The sequence below is a fragment of the Meles meles genome, chromosome 8 (assembly GCF_922984935.1).
Source record: "Meles meles chromosome 8, mMelMel3.1 paternal haplotype, whole genome shotgun sequence".
Classification (NCBI taxonomy): domain Eukaryota; kingdom Metazoa; phylum Chordata; class Mammalia; order Carnivora; family Mustelidae; genus Meles; species Meles meles.
This window is the reverse complement of record NC_060073.1, coordinates 55,399,689-55,418,594: the sequence shown is the minus strand read 5'-3', so window position 1 is coordinate 55,418,594 and position 18,906 is coordinate 55,399,689. Positions and strand designations below refer to the sequence as shown.

Below are 18,906 nucleotides of genomic sequence, written 5' to 3'. Positions count from 1 at the left end.
AGTCTCTTATGGTTTGTCTCCCTCTCTAGTTTCATCTTGTTTTATTTTTCCCTCCCTTCCCCTGTGATCCTCTGTCTTGTTTCTCAAATTCCTCATATCAGCGAGATCATAATAATTGTCTTTCTCTAATTGATTTATTTCCCTTAGCATAGTACCCTCTAGTTCCATCCATATCACTGCAAATGGCAAGATTTTTTTGATGGCTGCATTGTATTCCTGTGTGTGTTGATAAGTTCTTTATAGATTTTGGATACTAGCCCTTTATCTGATATTTCATTTGTGAATATCTTCTCCCATTCTGTCAATTGTCTTTTGGGTTTGTTGGCTATTTCCTTTGCTGTGCAAAAGATTTTGATCTTGATGAAGTCCCAATAGTTCATTTTTGGCCTTGCTTCCCTTGCCTTTGGTGATATGTCTAGGTAGAAGTTGCTGCGGCTCTAGTCGAAGAGGTTGCTGCCTGTGTTTCTCCTCAAGGATTTTGATGGATTCCTGTCTCACATTGAGGTCTCTCATCCATTTTGAGTCTATTTTTGTGTGTGGTGTAAGGAAATAGTCTGGTTTCATTCTTCTGCATGTGGTTGTCCAATTTTCCCAACATCATTTGTTGAAGAGACTGTCTTTTTTCCATTGACCTTCTTTCCTGCTTTGTCAAAGATTAGTTGACCGTAGAGTGGAGGGTCCATTTCTGGGCTCTCTATTCTGTTCTGTTAATCTACCTGGACTTTTTAAAAGCAAGGAGATTTCTCTGGCTGGATGCAGAAATATTCCAAGCTTCAGAAGGGCTTTAGGCACTGTTGCTGGCCTTAAGATGAATAGGCCATATGGCAAAGAAGGTGGGTAGCTTCTAGGACCTGAGTATGGCTCCAGCTGATGACCAGGAAGGGAACCAAGACCTAGTCCTACAACAGCAATGATCTGAATCCTGTCAACAAGAATGAGCTTGGAAAGGGATTTCTCCCCAGAGCCTCCAGATGAGAGCTCAACTCAGCCAACATCTTTTTTTTTTAATTTCACAGTTTCTTTCTTTCTTTCTTTCTTTTTATTAACATATAATGTATTATTAGCCCCAGGGGTACAGGCGTGTGAATCGCCAGGTTTACACACTTCACAGCACTCACCATAGCACATATGGTGCTGGTCCCCAATGTCCATAATACCACCACCCTCTCCCTACCCCCCCCCCCCACATGGCAACCCTCACTTTGTTTTGTGAGATTAAGAATCTCTTATGGTTTGTCTCCCTCCTGATCCCATCTTGTTTCATTTATTCTTTTCCTACCCCCCCCATGTTGCGTCTCCATTTCCTCATATCAGGGAGATCATATGATAGTTGTCTTTCCCCGATTGACTTATTTCACTAAGCATAATACCATCTAGTTCCATCCACGTAGTTGCAAATGGCAAGATTTCATTACTTTTGATGGCTGCATAGTATTCCATTGTGTATATACACCACATCTTTATCCACTCATCTGTTGATGAACATCTAGGTTCTTTCCATAGTTTGGGTATTGTGGACATTGCTGCTATAAACATTCAGGTGCACATGCCCCTTTGGATCCTACGTTTGTATCTTTAGGGTAAATACCCAGTAGTGCAATTGCTGGGTCATAGGGTAGCTCTATTTTCAACTTTTTGAGGAGCCTCCATGCTGTTTTCCAGAGTGGTTGCACCAGCTTGCATTCCCACCAACAGTGGAGGAGGGTTCCCCTCTCTCCCCATCCTCTCCAGCATCTGTTATTTCCTGACTTGTTAACTTTAGCCATTCTGACTAGTGTAAGGTGGTATCTCATTGTGGTTTTGATTCCTATTTCCCTGGTGTCAAGTGATGTGGAGCAATTTTTAATGTGTCTGTTGGCCATTTGGATGTCTTCTTTGCAGAAATGTCTGTTCATGTCCTCTGCCCATTTCTTGATTGAATTATTTGTTCTTCAGGTGTCAAATTTGATAAGTTCTTTATAGATTTTGGATATTAGCCCTTTATCTGATATGTCATTTGCAAATATCTTCTCCCATTCTGTCAGTTGTCTTTTGGTTTTTTTAACTGTTTCCTTTGCTGTGCAAACCTTTTTATCTTGATGAAGTCCCAATAGTTCATTTTTGCCCTTGCTTCCCTTGCCTTTATCAGCTCAACCAACATCTTGATTTCACTTTTATGATACCCTGAGCAGAGAACCCAACCAAGCCACTGCCGGAGATCGACCTACAGAACTGTAACATACTAAATGGGTGTTTGTCTTTAAGCTGCTTAGTTTATGGTAATTTGTTACACAGGCACAGAAGACTTGTACATGTCCTAATTGGTACACAGTGGCGATGTACATAGGCTCTGGGGTGGGAGCATGCTTGGTGTGATCCAAGCACAGCTTCAGTGGCATGCATAATGAGAGAGTAGAAGAGAAGGTCCCAAAGGTAACCAGCAGCTCATCACAGAAATGTGGAGACCATGGAGGGCTTGGCTTTCACCTCAGGGAATGCAATGGTAAGGCATTAGAGGAGTGACAAGAGCTGCTTGCAGTGAAAAGAGTCACTGGCTGCTCTGGAAAAACAAAACAAAACAAAACAAAAAACCCAGACAGTAGGGGTAAGGGTGGAAGGAGAGAGTCCAGCTAAGAAGGCTATGGAATAATCCAAGTTAGAAGAGATAGGCTGACATAGGCTAAGGTTGTAGCACTTAAGGTGGTGAGAAATAGTTGGATTCTGGATAGATTTTGAGCTATAGCCAATCGAATTTGCTAGAGGATTCAACAAGGGATGTAGAGTGAAGTGGGAAGGGAGGGAAGGAGAGAGAAAATCAAAGGTGACTCCAAGGCTTTGACCCAAGTAACTGGAAAAAAAGGGCTTATCATTTTGGGGAAGTCAGTGAAAGCAGATTTCTTCTGCCCTGGGGAGAGGGGTGATAGTTAGGAGGCTGGTTTGGACATTTTAAGATTTTAGGTTTGAGATATTTATCAGATTTCCAAGTAGAGCCAATAACGGCAGATGGATGTACAAATCTGGATCGCAAAGCAGAGGTGGGGCTCTATCATATACTGAATTTCATTCTTTTCATTTCGTTCTTCCTTCCTTTTCCTTCTTTCTTTCTCTTTCTTTCATCATTCAGGCCTTCCCACCCTCGATTTTGGGCTTCCTATGATCAAAGGTTTTGTTTTATAATGGGTTTTCTTGAGGGAGTCGGTGAGGTGAGGTTGGTGGATATGTGGATGGTGTTTGGGTAGGGTCCCAACGACACAGCCTCTTGGTACCTGGTGCTAGCTTAGACGCTCAGTGAATAGATAGATAGGCACATGGATTACACCTTCCCACCTTACCCTCAGGGTTGCTACTTCCCCAAATCAACCGTGTCATTCATTTTCATACCCAGCCAGACTGATTGGCTGTCCCCAAGTTATGTGGGCAGCCTGCAGGTTAGACCTGGGCTGAAGGAAGCCTTTCCCTGCCTTCCTCCTAGCCCCTCGCCCCGCCCTGTGCCACCCTGGCGCAACGCGGATGCTGACTCCTCCCCTTTCCGGCTCCTCTGGCTGTTCCACGGGTGTTCTGGGTGGGGGTGGTGGTGGTGGCTCGGGCCTCTTGGGACCGCTTAACCGTTCTAACAGCTGGAAAGGGATGAGCTGCGGGTGAGTCCACAGCTTGCAAACCACTTTCCTTTGCCCTCAGACCATCCTCGACACTGCCTCCAGAAAGGTCCCTTCTTCTCACACTCCCATGGGCCTTCTCTGTACCTCCCCCACTCCCCCCTCTCTTCCTCCCCTTCCCTTTCTCCCTCCTCTTTTTCCTCCTCCCATTCCTCCCACTCTTCCTCCTCATCCTCCTCCTCCTCCCAGCTTGGTCCTTTGCCACTTTTCCCTCTCCACACTACCCCCAACCTCATCCCGACCAAGTAATTCTCTGTGCTTTCTGCCCTCAACAGCCCTTGCAGTCCATGGGCAGATAGGACTGGGGCTTTGCTGCCTCTGAGTGACGACCTGTCTCTCGCCTTTAGGCCATTACCAGATTCCACTTCCAGTGGCCGTTCCTTGCTCTTACTAAGGTTCTCTGAGTGAGCCCTCTACAGGTGTGTGTCAGCTTGTCTCTGCAAGTGATCACTCCTATGTGTGCCAGTCTCTCTCTGTGTGAGCAGCTGTGAGTAGCATGAGCCTGTGCTTGGGACCCAAGTCCCGGTTCATCAATTTCTCCAACAGGCAATTGGAATGGAACCTCACCAGCACATCAGTTTCTCTTCCCTTCCATTGCTTCCTGTACCCCTTAGGCCAGGTGAGGGGAACTGTATCCTGGGTGCTGGGAAGGAACTCTTGTGCAAAGAGGGCCCCTGCCTATGTCTTGGGCCTGTTTCTTACCAGAGGCTTTGGGGAAGCTGTAGGGAGAGTTGTCTTCTGCTGTTCTGGCTCTGCCTGCAGCTCCATCCATTTCCCTGTCCTCACTCCCTCCCTTCCCACTTCTCCCAGCCCCCTTAGACTCTGACCATCCGTGGCCCAAAGCCTAAGCCCTTTCTCTTGCTCCTCTCCTGGGCTGGGCCAAGCAGGTGAGATCCAGCAGCCAGGAGCCTGGAACTGGCAATCCGAGCCTGATCAGTGGGCGAGGTCAGTCCGACAGCAGTTGAATGCCCAGCTCCTCTTGGTCTCAGAGCAGAAGGCAGGTCCGTCTCCTGAAGACTCATCATCTGAGGACCTTGAATCCCAGCACTCCGTCTGTGTTCCAGAGGCAGAAGAACAGCCCCGGGACCATCATGGGAAACAGAGGCAGTTCCGGAAGGCAGTGACCCAGTCACAGCACCCCACAGCGCTGGAGCTCTTGGTGGCGGAGCTCCAAGCTCTGTTCTCAGCTGTGCTGCAGGATGGCAGCCCTGCAGCTTGGCACTACCTGCATGCTGTGCTGCGTCTGCTGCCCCCATATCGTGCACTATTTGTTGGTCGCCTTGATTTACTGCCCTTCCTGGAGCAGCTGTCCACCTGGGCCCCCTGGGTCCAATACCAGTTCCAGCTGGACCTATTAGATGCCATAGAGCAGGCCTTTCCCCCAGATACCTCTTTGTTAGAGCGTGCCTCCCATGTCGAGTGCTGTCCCCAGAAGCAGAAGTTCCACCATGGGCCGCCACGCCCAGCCTGCCCTTTTGTGCAGGCCCGGTGGGGTGGACAGCAGGTAGGGGAGGAGTTGGCTACATGGCTGCGACCACTGACACTTCCTGAGCTGCAGCACAGCCTGGGCATTGTTGGTGCTCAGGTGGCCCTGAAAGAGGCCTGGTGGCTAGATGGCCTTAGCCTCCTGCCCTTGGCACTGGCGACAGACATCCCTGTACAATATGAAAGCAGGGGCACTGATGACACAGCGGAGGAACCTGTTGGAAGAAAAGAGACTAAGTAAGTGAGGGGCCCAGATTGGGGCTTTGAGCAGAGGAGAGAAAGAAGCCAGTTTACAGGTGCCTCTAGGGTCACTTGGATGTCTAGAGCCAGATCCCTATTGATTATACGCATTAGCCGGCCAAGCCATGCTGGTCGAAGCTGCTTCTCTCTTCCTTTTTGTCTGAAAATAAACTGAGGGGTCTTAGTGTTCATCCACATTGGGCAATGCAGAAATCCACGAAAATCAAAAGTCAGCTATAAGGAAGCCAAAGCGTCAGAAAACAGCTTGAGTTTCCAGAGCGTCCATTCTATCTCAGATGGTGCTAGAAGTTTACTTAGTTCTTTTTCTTATTCATTCGCAATCTCTGAGCCTTGCCTCTGGGCCTCCCCAGAACTGGGTGCCAGATGTCAGGTATAGGTCCTTCCCTCAGGGTGCTTCTAGGGGGGCAAGTGTGTGTGAGGAGCCTTCCCACTCCTGTCTATGTGAGCTAAGCCAGCCCCAGAGCAGATTAGAATTGGCAGCACTGCCAAATGGGACTTTCATTCTTCCATAGTCTCTTCCTGACCTGCCAGTTTGGATATCCTGGCCCCTTGAGTGCTGATTGTCTCTCCAGTCTGGCTCTCATTGCTTCTTTCAGGAGGTTGGTGAGAGTGGTTTATTTCAAGGGAGTTTTGTGAGGAGGAAGCCAGATTTTAGTGCATTCAAGAGCAAATAGGAAATAAGAAAGTAGAAATCACATTTTACTATTCTTTCATGAAGTCTTGGTTTGATAGGTGTCTGGAAAGGACTCTTAAGAAACTGGAGAGACCTTGAGAAATGGGCATTTAATAAATATTTGTACAGTGAATGACTAAATATGGACTAATGGTAAGAAAAGGAAGAGACTGAAACTACAACACAAAGAGGCAGTCAAGGGTCCACAGTACAAATGAAGAAACTAGTCCTGCAGGGAAGAAAGACATTGCTTCCTCTCAAGTTGATTAGGATGGGACTAGGATGGGAGTCTGTGCAGATAGATGTGTGGGAAGGCAGCTGAACTAGAGGAAGTTACTTCATGGCCAAGAGCCTCAGTTTTCTCTGGGCAGAGAAAAAGGCCAGGGAATCTGGCAGGGCTAGGCATGGGGGAAGGTGGAGGCCTGTGGAATAGCAACTAAGGAGTCTAAAAGAGGGAGCTGCCTGAGAACTTATGTGAAGATAGCAGAGCAGAGTGAGCCCATAGTTGAGATAAGATACCAGGAATCCATAGAGGAGCTAATATTTCTGGTTCTGCAATCTTCTGAACCAATTTACATTATATAGGACTTCAATTATTGAGGAAATGAAGCTTTAATAGCTGTTACACCATTAAGATGTTCTGATCCAACATCAAGTTACAAACCCCATTCTTTTTTTTTTTAAGATATTGTTTATTTATTTGAGAGAGAGTATGAGAGGGGAGGTCAAAGGGAGAAGCAGACTCCTCATGGAGCTGGGAACCCGATGCAGGACTTGATCCAGGACTCCAGGATCATGACCTGAGCCGAAGGCAGTCATTTAACCAACTGAGTCACCCAGGTGCCCACCAACCCTATTCTTGCTATGAAACTTTAGGATTGCACTGCTATCCCTACGGTAACTTGTGATGTTGATCTAGGTTTGGGTAAGTTAATGAGGTTAGTATACTTGGCAGATTAAGTCTAAGTTTAATTATTCAGATTTTTTGTGTTAGTCTCATGTTCTGAGGTCACTCCAGCCAAAATTATTAGTCCAGGTGATCAGTTTTTGGTGTCTTGGATAATTAATTTTCATATCAATTTTGTTGACTGGTGTTCTGGAAAGGTGAGAAGATTGAGAACACGGGTGCGGGCTTGAAGGGGTTGAAGGATGCACTATTGGATCCTGGCTGGAAATGAAAGGCTGTGAAACTAAAAGTTGGGTGGTGATGGGGGAAGAGCAAGAGTACAGGCAAGGAGATCATGCCGAGTTGGAAACAGGCATAAAGTGGGCAAAGATAGATCTAGAAGCTTAGGAAGGTAGCCATGGAGGAGAAATCCAGGACTGTGGGCTTATGAGTTGATGAGTTGGGAAAACAAAGTATTCCCATTACTTTTATTATGTAATACTGAATTCATAGTAATCACAGAATGTCCAGAATGATTATTCATGCATCAAAAAGGGAGGGGCTGTTCATACATAACCCTGTGTGAATATAGCTGTTGACTATATTTGTTCAGTATGTGAACCCTTTGGGTATAGCTGGTAGACAGGCTCCGGCAGTACCACCTCATGTCCTCCTAGGCACTTGATCTAGCTCCTTCTTTCACTGCCTAACAGAGGCAACCAGACCTCCTGCTCTGTCTCTTTTCTCCTGGTTGTTTTTTTTTTTTTGTTTTTTGTTTTTTTTTAATTGTATAGGCCTCAGCTTGGTTCAGAAGTTCCTGGTAAGAAGCCTAGATTCTCACCTCAGACTTCCCTCCTGGGTAGCCAGGTGATGAACATTCTGAAGACAGAGAGATACCTAAAGAAGGTCCACTTCCTCTACCTTAATGTAGCTCCCAGCCGGTACTTCAGGTAAGAGCCTGTATGCTGACCCCTTCTACCCAGTCCACTCCCTGGTTTCTGCCCATGCCGTCTTCCCCCAGCTCCTCTCCATACCTACTCTTCTCCTGTCCTTCCTCCTCTCTTGCTACTTCTACTCCGTCTTCCAGTTTCCCTCCCTCTTTGCTTCTCAGCCTCCTCCTTTCCATTCTGCACCTCTCCTTTTTTCCCCTTTGCTCTCACAGCCATTGGTCTTAGTTGTTCTCTTCTGCTTTTGGTTCTATCTTCTTTATTATGTCCTAAGATAATAGAAACATTTGGTCACAGCCTCAGAAGGGAATTTAATGGTCATCCCTTTCAACTCCAGTGCAGGAATCAGGCGTTTGAATCTTTACAGTGAGTGGAAGCTTTGAGTTTGCCAAGGTATCCCATTCCTTAGACTGAAGCAAAATCTGCTTTTTAAAAAATTCTACCTTCTGGTCCTAATTTTATCCCTGCGGCTATAAAAACAAGTCTCCTCCTTCCACATGACTCAGGAGGTGTTCATTTTTCTCTATTACCTCTAAAATTTACATATTTTTAAAAGCCTGATTCAAGTCCCATCTCTTCCCAGAAATAATAATTACCATTAATTAAGTTTTTCCAGGCATTGTGCTAATAAACACATGATGTATGTTATTTATCCTTCACCTACCAGGTGGGTGCTATTATTATTTCCATATATGAGATAAGTGCCCTGATGCATAAAGAGGTTAAGTAACTTGTCACATCGTAAGTGGTAGAAACAAACAAACCTAAGACTGTCTTAACTCAAAAGTCCATGCTCTTCAGTCGTATGTCACATATCCTCCCAGAAAGCCTTATTTCATGCATGCACGCTGTCCTTGTCCTGAGCTTATACAGCACTAATGATCTGTATCATCCATATATTCATTGATCAGTTCATTAACACATTTCACTGAGAGCATTGTGCCAGTTGCTAAGCAATTGTCTTTTGGCTCTAAATCTCTCCTCTCTCTGCTTTGAGATACTGGGGCTGAGACTCTGCTTTTTCAGCTGGCCACCTGTTAGGTTTGATTAATGGGGGTGCTAGAAGGAGACTGGATAGCAAGTTGCGGGTATTTCTCTTTAACTCACTTGCTCTTTCTGTCAGTATTGGTCCTTCACCCTAGCAGCAGCAGGAAACTTCTAAATTGGCTTCTTCATGATTCTCAGCTGGGGGGCACCTTCCCATCAGTGTTCTGCATCTTGACTGCATGGCCCCTCCTCCAGACTCCTTCGGTACCAACTTCCCTTTGTTCCTCTAGTTCTAGGGCTAGTGTCCATTCCTGTGGTTATTGTATCTGTGCTATCTTAGTGTTCCCTTTCTGCTTTTCATTTCTTTGACACCTTTTTTTTTTTTTTTTTAAAAAAATGCTCTCTATTAAATTCACTTTGTTGAAATGTCCAGTATGGTTCTGTTTCCCTGATTGGACCCTTACTGATCTCATGAAAGGAAATGAGCCTCATATATGAGATCTGGGATTGGTTTCTTAATGTCCTTGGCCTTGAACAGTACTGAGCTCCGTGCTAATGGGATATAGGATACTAGTAACCCATGACATGTAGTGGCACCATGATTAACTGAATTATCACTTGTGGCTGTGATGAACTACCTACTGGTCCCCAGTGGCCACCACACTTGACAGACTGGAGGTAATGGTAGTAAAGACGACAGTGTGGGATGGGGTGCTTACTGGCTGTGGTGGAGAGCTTACACAAAAGAAAATTATAGGCTTAGAACGTTAAACTATCAGCTCCATCATAATCAGAGAAGCAGCACAATCAAAGATAATTAGACACAGAGAGAGACAAGAAACCATGAGCAAGAGAACTAAAGAGAACTAAAAAGGCAGTGGATAATTATAGGACCAACATCTGCCAAAGAAGGAATCCCAGTGAATTGACTTTATCATTTGGTGATGCTTTTCCTTAATGAGAGATGCCTGTCAATTCCAGTATCAGCAGTTTTCTGTCAGCTTTACTATCTGTTCCTGAAAGACTGAAAATGGGAGCTGAGCTTTGGACAGGCGCAGACAGCCAAAGATCAGAGATTGCAGCTTGGGGACCACATCCAGGAGGGACGTGTTTTCTGCTTCAACCTATAATGTCACCAGGGTCCCAACCCAGAGCCCAGGGCCTTTAGCGTCGAATTCTCTGTTGTGTTCATACAGATGATTTTAATATTTTATCCATGTATTGCCTTTTTCTAGTTGTTCTCAAGTGAAAGTGTTAGTTCCAAATTTCTAGTTGCACCATCAGTAAAAGTAGAACCTTGACATTCATTGTTTCATTTTATTTGTCACGTAACAGGGCTTTTTTCAATGTGTTTGAATTTGTCCGATTTTTCTTGTATTTGTCCTAGATTTTATTACATTTTAAAATTTTAATTCTTATATACATACATACATATGTTTATTATATACATACATATGTACATATGTATGTATATAATAAATAAAATCTTTAAATATATATATATATTTATATTTATTTGACAAAGAAAGAGAGAGAGTACAAACGGAGGGGCAGAGGGAGAGGGAGAAGCAGGCTGCCTGCTGAACAGGGAACCCGATCCAGGGCTCCATCCCAGGACCCTGAGATCGTGACCTGAGCTGAAGGCATACGTTTAACTGACTGAGCCACCCATGGCCTCCTAATTCCAATATATTTAAGATACAACGTTATGTTGGTATTTGTCCTAGATGTTGATTCATACTCAGAAAGGAATTTATTCCTTTACTTTCTTAGAACCTTCACTCAACTGTCACATCTTTACCCTCCGCCCTCCCCTGGCACTGCCAACTTCCTTTGCCTGTGCTTTTTTTGCCCTCTCATTTATTATATTTATCATTTTTCCTCTCCAGTATAATGAGAGCTCTTTCAGGGCAGGGATTTTTGTTTGTTGTGTTTAACAATGTATCCTGAGGGTTTAGAACGGTTTGGCATAGAGTAGAGACTCAGTAACATTTGTTGAACGAATGAATGAGTGAATGAGTGATCCATATTTAGAGGCAGTAAATGATGAGTTCAGTATAGAACTTGCTGTATTTCATTAAGGCATAGAGTTTGAGATTTTTTGGAAGCAGATGAATACTTTCTAGCATCACTTAATATTCTAACTGATCTGAGCCCTTTGAGGACAAGGACTATGTAGTAGTTATTTCTATGTCCTCAGCTCCAATCACAGTACACAGAAGGGAAACTTGATAAATGGTTTAACTAAACTCTGTAAAATCATAAAAAGAAGAGGAAAAAAACCAACCTTAAAAAAGGAAAAAAGAAAGAGTAGTGTTCATTAAGAAGGTCATAGAGGGGGGAGCCTGGGTGGCTCAGTGGGTGGATCCTCTGTCTTTGGCTCAGGACACGATCTCAGGGTCCTGGATTGAGCCCAGCAACAGGCTCTCTGCTCAATGGAGAGCCTGCTTCCCCCTCTTTCTCTGTTTGCTGCTCTGCCTGCTTGTGATCTCTTTCTCTGTCAGATAAATAAATAAAATCTTAAAAAAAAAAAGAGAGATCTTTACAGTTAAAAAAAGAAGGCCATAGGGGAAGGATCCCTTGGGAAAGCCTGGGGTCAGTTGTGATAGGAGGCTATACTGTGGGAAGCTAAGCAGCCCAGTGGTTAAGAGGGGTGGCTTGAGTCAGGTAGATTCGGTTTTAAGTCCTGTATTTTTCCCTGAACTACCTTGGACAAAGTTATAACTCCTCTTTGCTTCAGAAGAAATAGTTTGGGGGAAAGAGTGCTTGGGAAAATCTAGTCACTTTGTCAGAAAGGAAACAAAGCTTTTATATGACTTGATTAGGTGAGTTTATTCTGGTATCTAAGCTCTCTTTTTTAAAAAGATTATATTTATTTATTTTGAGAGAGAGAGAGAGAGCACACAAGAGAGCATGAGCTTGAGGAGGGGCAGGGGAAAGGGAGAGAATCCTCAGGTGGACTCCGTGCTAAGCTGGGAGCCTGACGCAGGGCTCAATCTCACAACTTGAGATCATGACCTGAGCCAAAATCAAGAGTTGGACACTTAACTGACTGATCCACCCAGGCTCCTCTGTATCTAAATTCCCTTAAGTCATTTACTTAATAATGTATTCTAAAAGGCTAAGAGAAGAGATAGAGGAGGGCCATTTTATCTCTTAGGCATGAGAGGTATAAGACTTGAGACATAATAGCTTTTAAAGGACTCTAAAATACACTTAATGCTTAAAAATATTGTTGGTTCCAAGTTATGAAGACAAAACTGCAAAATAAAAATTGATAAATGCTTTATTGAATGTGCACAAACATAGCAGTATGTTAATGAGTCTCCTGCAACTAGATACAACTATTGTATAGCTGCATATAAATGCCATTTAGAGTGGGATGTAGGTGCATTATGCTGAAGTAAGAGAACTGAGTAGGATGTTAAGATGGCTCTGGAGGTACTTGTCTGGGTCTCTAGGGTGAAGTTGTCCTCTTGATTTGTGTGTGTCTAGTCTTTTAGTTGCCCCCTGCTTTTCCCCATTCTCAGTTACTTCAAACAGCACCCCCTAGTGATCTCTGCATGTTATTTCAGTATCTAGAGACACATATTTTACCATTTCTAATATGTTCTTTTTTCACATTTTAACATATCTGAAATTGTGATGCATCTTACAGATTGGTGGAGTATCATGCTGGCAGCATTTTAAATTTCAGTGTTTCATTAAAAAAACGCTGCATCTTACAACTGATGGCATCTTAAATTTGATAAGATGTAAAGTATCTGGATCTGGAGATACGAACTCCTTAGAACTGGCTAGGTGCCCTTTTCTTTTTTCTCCTCTATCTCTGGCTTCCATTTATTCTTTTTTTTTTTAAGATTTATTTATTTATTTGAGAGAGATAACGAGAAAGCGTGCACACACGTGTGAGTGCCCAGGGGGTTGGGCAGAGGGAGGGAGAGAGAAACTCAAGCAGACCACACTGAGCAAGAAGCCCACACTAGGGCTCAACGCTGGGGCTCAACACCGGGGCTCAGCATTGGGGCTCAGTGTCATGACCCAGAGATCACGACCTGAGCTAAAACCAAGAATCTGGCACTTAACCAACTGTGCCATCCAGGTGCCCCTAATATTTGTTTCCTTAAGTGCCTGGGTGGCTCAGTCAGTCAGTAAGTGGCTCAGTCAGTCAGTTAAGCGTCTGCTTTTGGCTCAGGTCATGACCGCAAGACCGAGCCCCATGTTGGGGTTCTCGCTCAATGGGGAGTCTGCTGCTCCCTCTGCCTCTCTGCCTGCTCATGCTCTCTCTCGTGTACTCTCTCTCTTTCTAATAAATAAATAAAATCTTTTAAAAATATGTGTTTCCTTTTTTTTAGTTTGAACGTCATTCTACTCCCTTTCCCCTCTTCTAACTCTCCTATGTCTTTACCCCTGCCTCCATGCTTCCCCTCTCCATCCTTCTTTGGTCCCTTCCTGAAGCCTGCATAAGTTCCCAGGGCTCTTGCTGATCAGAGCTCTTTTTTTAAAGGCCCTATAACCTGATGGTGGTACCACCAAAGAAGGTGAACCCTGAGCACTACATCTTCTCTCCCTTTGGGGTCCTGCACATACATCCGGTGGAGGGCAGTGAGACAATGACACTGGGGACCTGGCACCGCCACTCTGTCCTCTGGCAGCAGCTCCAGTTCATTCCATTCTTCAAATATTGCCTCTTATACAAGGCCTTGGCCCGGTAGGTGATGCTGGTATGGGATGTGGGGACAAGGGTTGCAAGGAGCTATAGCATGTCACTGCCCTGTGATCTGTAGTTGGAAGAGGAGTGTGACATTACAGCGGCTGCACCGGTGCCGTACTTTCCTTGGGAAGCATCTCCTCTTGGCTGTGCCCCACTTTGGAGCTGGGCTTCTGCATATTAGCAGGTAAGGTCTTCAAAATGCTCTGTCGATGGATGTCTTAAAATTATTTTTACAAAAAGTATTAACATGTCCCTTGTAGAAATTTTGGAAAATACAAAAAAGCATGAAGTAAAAAAAAGTCTTTGATCTTAATCACATAACAAACCACATAACTAATCACAACAGACATTTTGTTGCAAATCCTGCTAATCTTTTTTTCTATCACCTATAAAAATATGGTCATACTTGACATATTGTTAAGTAACCAGGTTTTTTTCTGAGTAATGTATTTTGAGCTTATCTTCATGTAATTGTGTATTCCTACATCACATTGCCCAGATCACACAAGTATTAACTACCGGATCTGGGGATATACCTTAGGTGTTTGAATGCAAATTATCTGCTCTTTCCATGGTATCTTTTGGATTCTTTTTTTTGGGGAGGGGGGAGACTTAGTTATTCCCATTTTCAGTACTGGGTTTTTTTTTTTCGCTTTTCCTGCACTCCTTGGCCACTTCTAATTATCTTCTGTGATAGAAGTTGCGAGCTCAAATGTCTACAGGAGCTGAGCAGGAGCTATGGAAGAAATGCAGTGGGTTAGGTGCAAGACATTAGGGAGTGTGGGGAATGCAATCTAGAGACTACATCTAAATAGGACCGTCACTACTCAATTCCAGCTGACTGTTAACACTAGGAAGATGGGTACAGCATGCCAACTGCCTTATTTTTTTTTTCAGGATTTCCTGGAAATATACATTTTGTTTTAAAGTGTTGTAATTTTACCTATTTAACTCGGATTTTTATTTAAACAGTGGGCTGGCCAACTCTTAGTGGAACATATGAAAACATTTTCAGTCTGAATTTGACCCACAGCCTACCAGTTTGCAACCTTTGCTCTGGGGATCCTCCAGTCTGGCCTAATCATCGTGGTATAATTAAAAACATAAGGGCTTGGAGGCTGGACAGATCTGAATTTAAATCCTGAATACTAGCAAGGGACTGACTTTCCTCTTTGAGCCTCATTTCCTGATATGAAAACTAGGGATGAAGATTTCTATTACACAGCTATAGTGAGAATTAAGTGAGATTGTAAATATAAAATACCATGTTCAATGCCTCTTAATTGGTACCGAATAAATCGACACCCATTATGATCATCCTCTGCTTGTTGGGGGGTCTTTCTTCTTCTTCAGGTATTTTTAGAGATGTGGAGTTCTGGGGGGGTTGGGGGGGAGGGTAGTGGATAGTGGAGGCAAATTTTCTTAGGGATAGTCAGCCCATGGAGAAGTTAGAAGTTTGTCACCTTTAATCCTAAAACTCATCTGTTATCTAGACATTTAGGGCCCTTAGCTTTCCCTATTCCAAGGAAGAAGCCTCTGTAGTCTCTCCTCCTAAGTCAGACCTTGGGATCATTTGACCGTCTCCTAGCAGAAAGGTCGCTATAAACATTTGCACACACCCCAGGCCTTTCCCAAAGAATTCCCAAGCCAGCAACTTCCTCAGCTTGAATTCTTCCAAAGAGCTCTCTAGAGGAAGCTGCCCCTGGAGGTCACCAGGAATAGTATAATCTTTCTAGACCTTTGATTATTCTGAAGTGAGCTGGGCTAGAAAGAGGTCAAAGGTGTTCAAGGAAAGAGAGCTGAGAGGCGGCTCTGACCAATTTAGCCCTTGATCCCAGGCTTCTGCAGGAGCTGCGCTCTGTACCCTGGCTCCCCCAAGAGCGAGATCGATGCTACGAGCTGCTGGACCTGCAACGGGCTGTAGCCAAAGAGAACCACAAGGCTCTGCGGCTGCTTCATCGCTGCCTGCACCTCTGCACATCCATCCTGCAACTGGTAAGAGCCTCCAGCTTATCATGAGCCTTTTCTCGAAGGCGGCTTGCCAGAGTTCCAGTGTCCTCCTGGCTTAAGCTTCTCCTGGGATCCCCCATACGGCCTGGATGCTGCAGTTGGCTCACATCAGGGTCCTGTGCAGCAACAGCAGTCTCTGTTGTGGGGCAGGTGGATTGATTATAGATGGGCAGAGGCTTGGATTCAACCTTTTCCCTAAGTCATTGGTCATGGCCTTGAGCAGGGAGGAGAAGGAACATAACAATAATTGTTCTTCAGTTGTTTGTCAGGGTCATTAGGGAACTTGAAAGTTGGAATCTGGATCTTTTATGCAGCTGGTCTTATCTTAGAATCTATCTTGAACCTTTGGCAGGCCCCTGAGGCTGGTAGAAGCATCTAGTGTCCTTCCTGATTATGCCTACTCTGCATCTGTGGTACATGCCCCCTGCTTGGGTTCCTGGAGGTCCTGCTGTGTGATTCTGTCACTATAGTTAGTTGTCTGTCAGGTGGGGCTGGATATTTACACAGTTCTCTGGCTGAAAACTGTCTGCAGGTTGTCTAGTTCTGAGAGAAGGGACCCACCCAAATTTTGTGAACTTGAGAAATAATGTAGAAGAGGCCCCTTGGGACTTCCTACAGGGAAATGGCCTTCAACCTCCAGATAGTAACAGTTGGACCTGCCGTTGCACTGAACTAAACAGGGCAGAAGGTGGGGGTGAGCTCTTCCACAGCCTTCCTCTACCTCCTAGTTCCTAAGTCCTACCTTTGTTTTAATGTTACAAAACTCGTTATAATTTTTAATAGTAGTTTATTTTGTTAATTAAGGTTTAATTTACATGCAGTAAGCACATTTTAAGTGTGCAGTTTGTTGAAATATTTGCATATATATACATCCATGTAACCGCCATCACTCAGATCAAGATATAGAACATTTCCAATATCTCAGCAAGCTCCCTGGTACCTCTACTGTCTGTTCCCCACAAAGGTAACCACTACTCTGATCTCTGTCACCATAGATTCATTTAGTCTGATTTTGAATTTCATATAGATGGAATCAGCATGTCTGGCTTTTTTTTTCCCCACTCAACATAATCTTAGTGAGATTTATACATAATCTTCTAATAGCGGTGGTTCATTTTCTTGTATGTTACATAGTATTTCCCTCTATGGATGTACCACAATTTATTTATTCTCCTGTTGATGGACATTTGAGTTTGTTACAGTTTTTGCTATGATGATTAATGCTGATTCTTGTACATATCTTTTGGTGGACATAATCACTCATTTGTTTGGAGTATGTGTTCCAGGAGTGAAATTGCTAGAATAGGGTATATGTATGTTTTGCAGTGCAAAACAATTTTCCAGAGTGGTTGTGCCAGGTTTCTATTCTCCCAGCAATGTAGGAGATTTCCAGTTTCCCTATGTTCTCACACTTGGTATTGTCAGGGTTTTTAATTTTAGCCAAACTGGTATACAGTGGTATCTCATTATCATTTTAATTTGTGTTTCTATGATCACGAAGGTTGTTGAGCATCTTTTCATATGTTTATTGGTTGTTTTGGTACCTTCTTCTGTGAAATGTCTTAATAACTCTTGCTCAATTTTAACTGGGTTGTTTGTTTTTTCCTATTAATATGTAGCAGTTCTTTATACATTCTAGATATGAGTCCTGTATCAAATATATGTGTTATAAATATTTTCTCCCAGTCTGTGGCTTACCCTTTTACTATTTTAATGGTGTCTTTTGATTAACAGCTCTTAATTTTCTTGAAGTTCATTTTATCGATCTTCTTTGGTTGGTGCCTTTTGAGTCCTAGTTTAAGAAACCTTTGCCTACCCCAAAGTCATGTAGATATTTTCTGGTGTTCTTCTAGAACTTTTATTACCTTTTCTTTCATATTCAGGTCTATGGTGCATTTCAAATTAATTTTTATGTATGGTGTATTTTTCCTATTTATTGGAGAAACTATCCTTTCCCCCACTTAATTGCATGGTGTCTTTTTCTTAAATCAGATGACTGTATATGTGTGATCCTGTTTCTGGACTCTTTTCTGTTCCATTAATCTATTTATCTGTCTTTTAAAAATTTTTTTACTTAAATTCAATGTAGTTAATATATACTGTATTATTAGTTTCACGGGTAGAATTTAGCTATTCATCAGTTGCATGTAATACCCAGTGTTAATTACATTATGTGCCCTCCTTAATGCCCATCACCCAGTTGCCCCACCCCCCTCCCTATCTCCCCTCCAGCAATCCTCAGCTTATTTCCCAGAGTTAAGAGTCTCTTATGGTTTGCCTCCCTCCCTTTTTTTTTTTTTTTTAGATTTTTATTTATTTTACACAGAGAGAGACACACACAGTGAGAGAGGGAATACAAGCAGGGGGAGAGTGGAAGAGGGAGAAGCAGGCTTCCAACCGAGCAGGGAGCCTGATGCCGCCCAGGACTCTGGGATCATGACCCGACCCGAGCAGCAGACACTTTATGACCTAGCCACCTAGGCACTTCCTCCCTCTCTGTTTTCATCTTATTTTATTTTTCCTTCCCTTCCCCTATGTTTATCTATTTTGTTTCTTAAATTCCACATATAAGTGAGGTCAAATGGTATTTGTCTTTCTCTGACTGACTTATTTTGCATAGCATAATACATTCTTTTTTTTTTTTAAAGATTTTATTTATTTATTTGACAGAGAGAGATCACAAGTAGGCAGAGAGGCAAGCAGAGAGAGTGAGAGGGAAGCAGGCTCCCTGCCGAGGAGAGAGCCCAATGCGGGACTCGATCCCAGGACCCTGAGATCATGACCCGAGCCGAAGGCAGTGGCCTAAACCACTGAGCCACCCAGGCGCCCCAGCATGATACATTCTAATTCCATCCATATTGTTGCAAATATATTTTTGTCAGTGTTACACTATTTTAATTATTGCAGCTTTATGGTATGTCTTGGTATATGGTACTATAAGCCCTATAACTTTTTATTATACAAATTTTTATTATACATTTATTATACAACCTATGCTAGGTTCTTTGCATTTCCATGTAAGATTTAGAATCAGCTTATTAACTTCCACAAAATAATGTTACTGGGATTTTTTTTTATTGGCTTGTTTTAAATTTGTAGATCAATTTGAAGGAGATTTATATCTTAATAATATTTCACTTTCTTATTCATAAACATGGATCTATTCATTTATTTTGATTTCTTTAATTTCTCCTACTAAGGTTTTATAGGTTTCCTATAGAGGTCTTGAATATATTTCATTAGATTTATTACTAGATATTTGAAATTTTTGTTGCTATCATAAATGGTATTTTTAAGTGTTATTGTTT

At 43.2% G+C, this 18,906-nt stretch overlaps 1 protein-coding gene across 1 annotated transcript in view; it reads left to right on the top strand.

Moving 5' to 3' along the window:
* Nucleotides 1-4,131: 4,131 nt before the first annotated feature.
* The window catches only part of DNHD1 (dynein heavy chain domain 1), a 74,665-nt gene continuing 59,890 nt past the window's right edge, over nt 4,132-18,906 (top strand). The window contains 7 exon segments of the mRNA XM_046015874.1: nt 4,132-4,181; nt 4,250-4,254; nt 4,523-5,357; nt 7,735-7,890; nt 13,382-13,585; nt 13,662-13,772; nt 15,427-15,583. Coding sequence (XP_045871830.1) covers nt 4,132-4,181; nt 4,250-4,254; nt 4,523-5,357; nt 7,735-7,890; nt 13,382-13,585; nt 13,662-13,772; nt 15,427-15,583 — 1,518 coding nt within the window.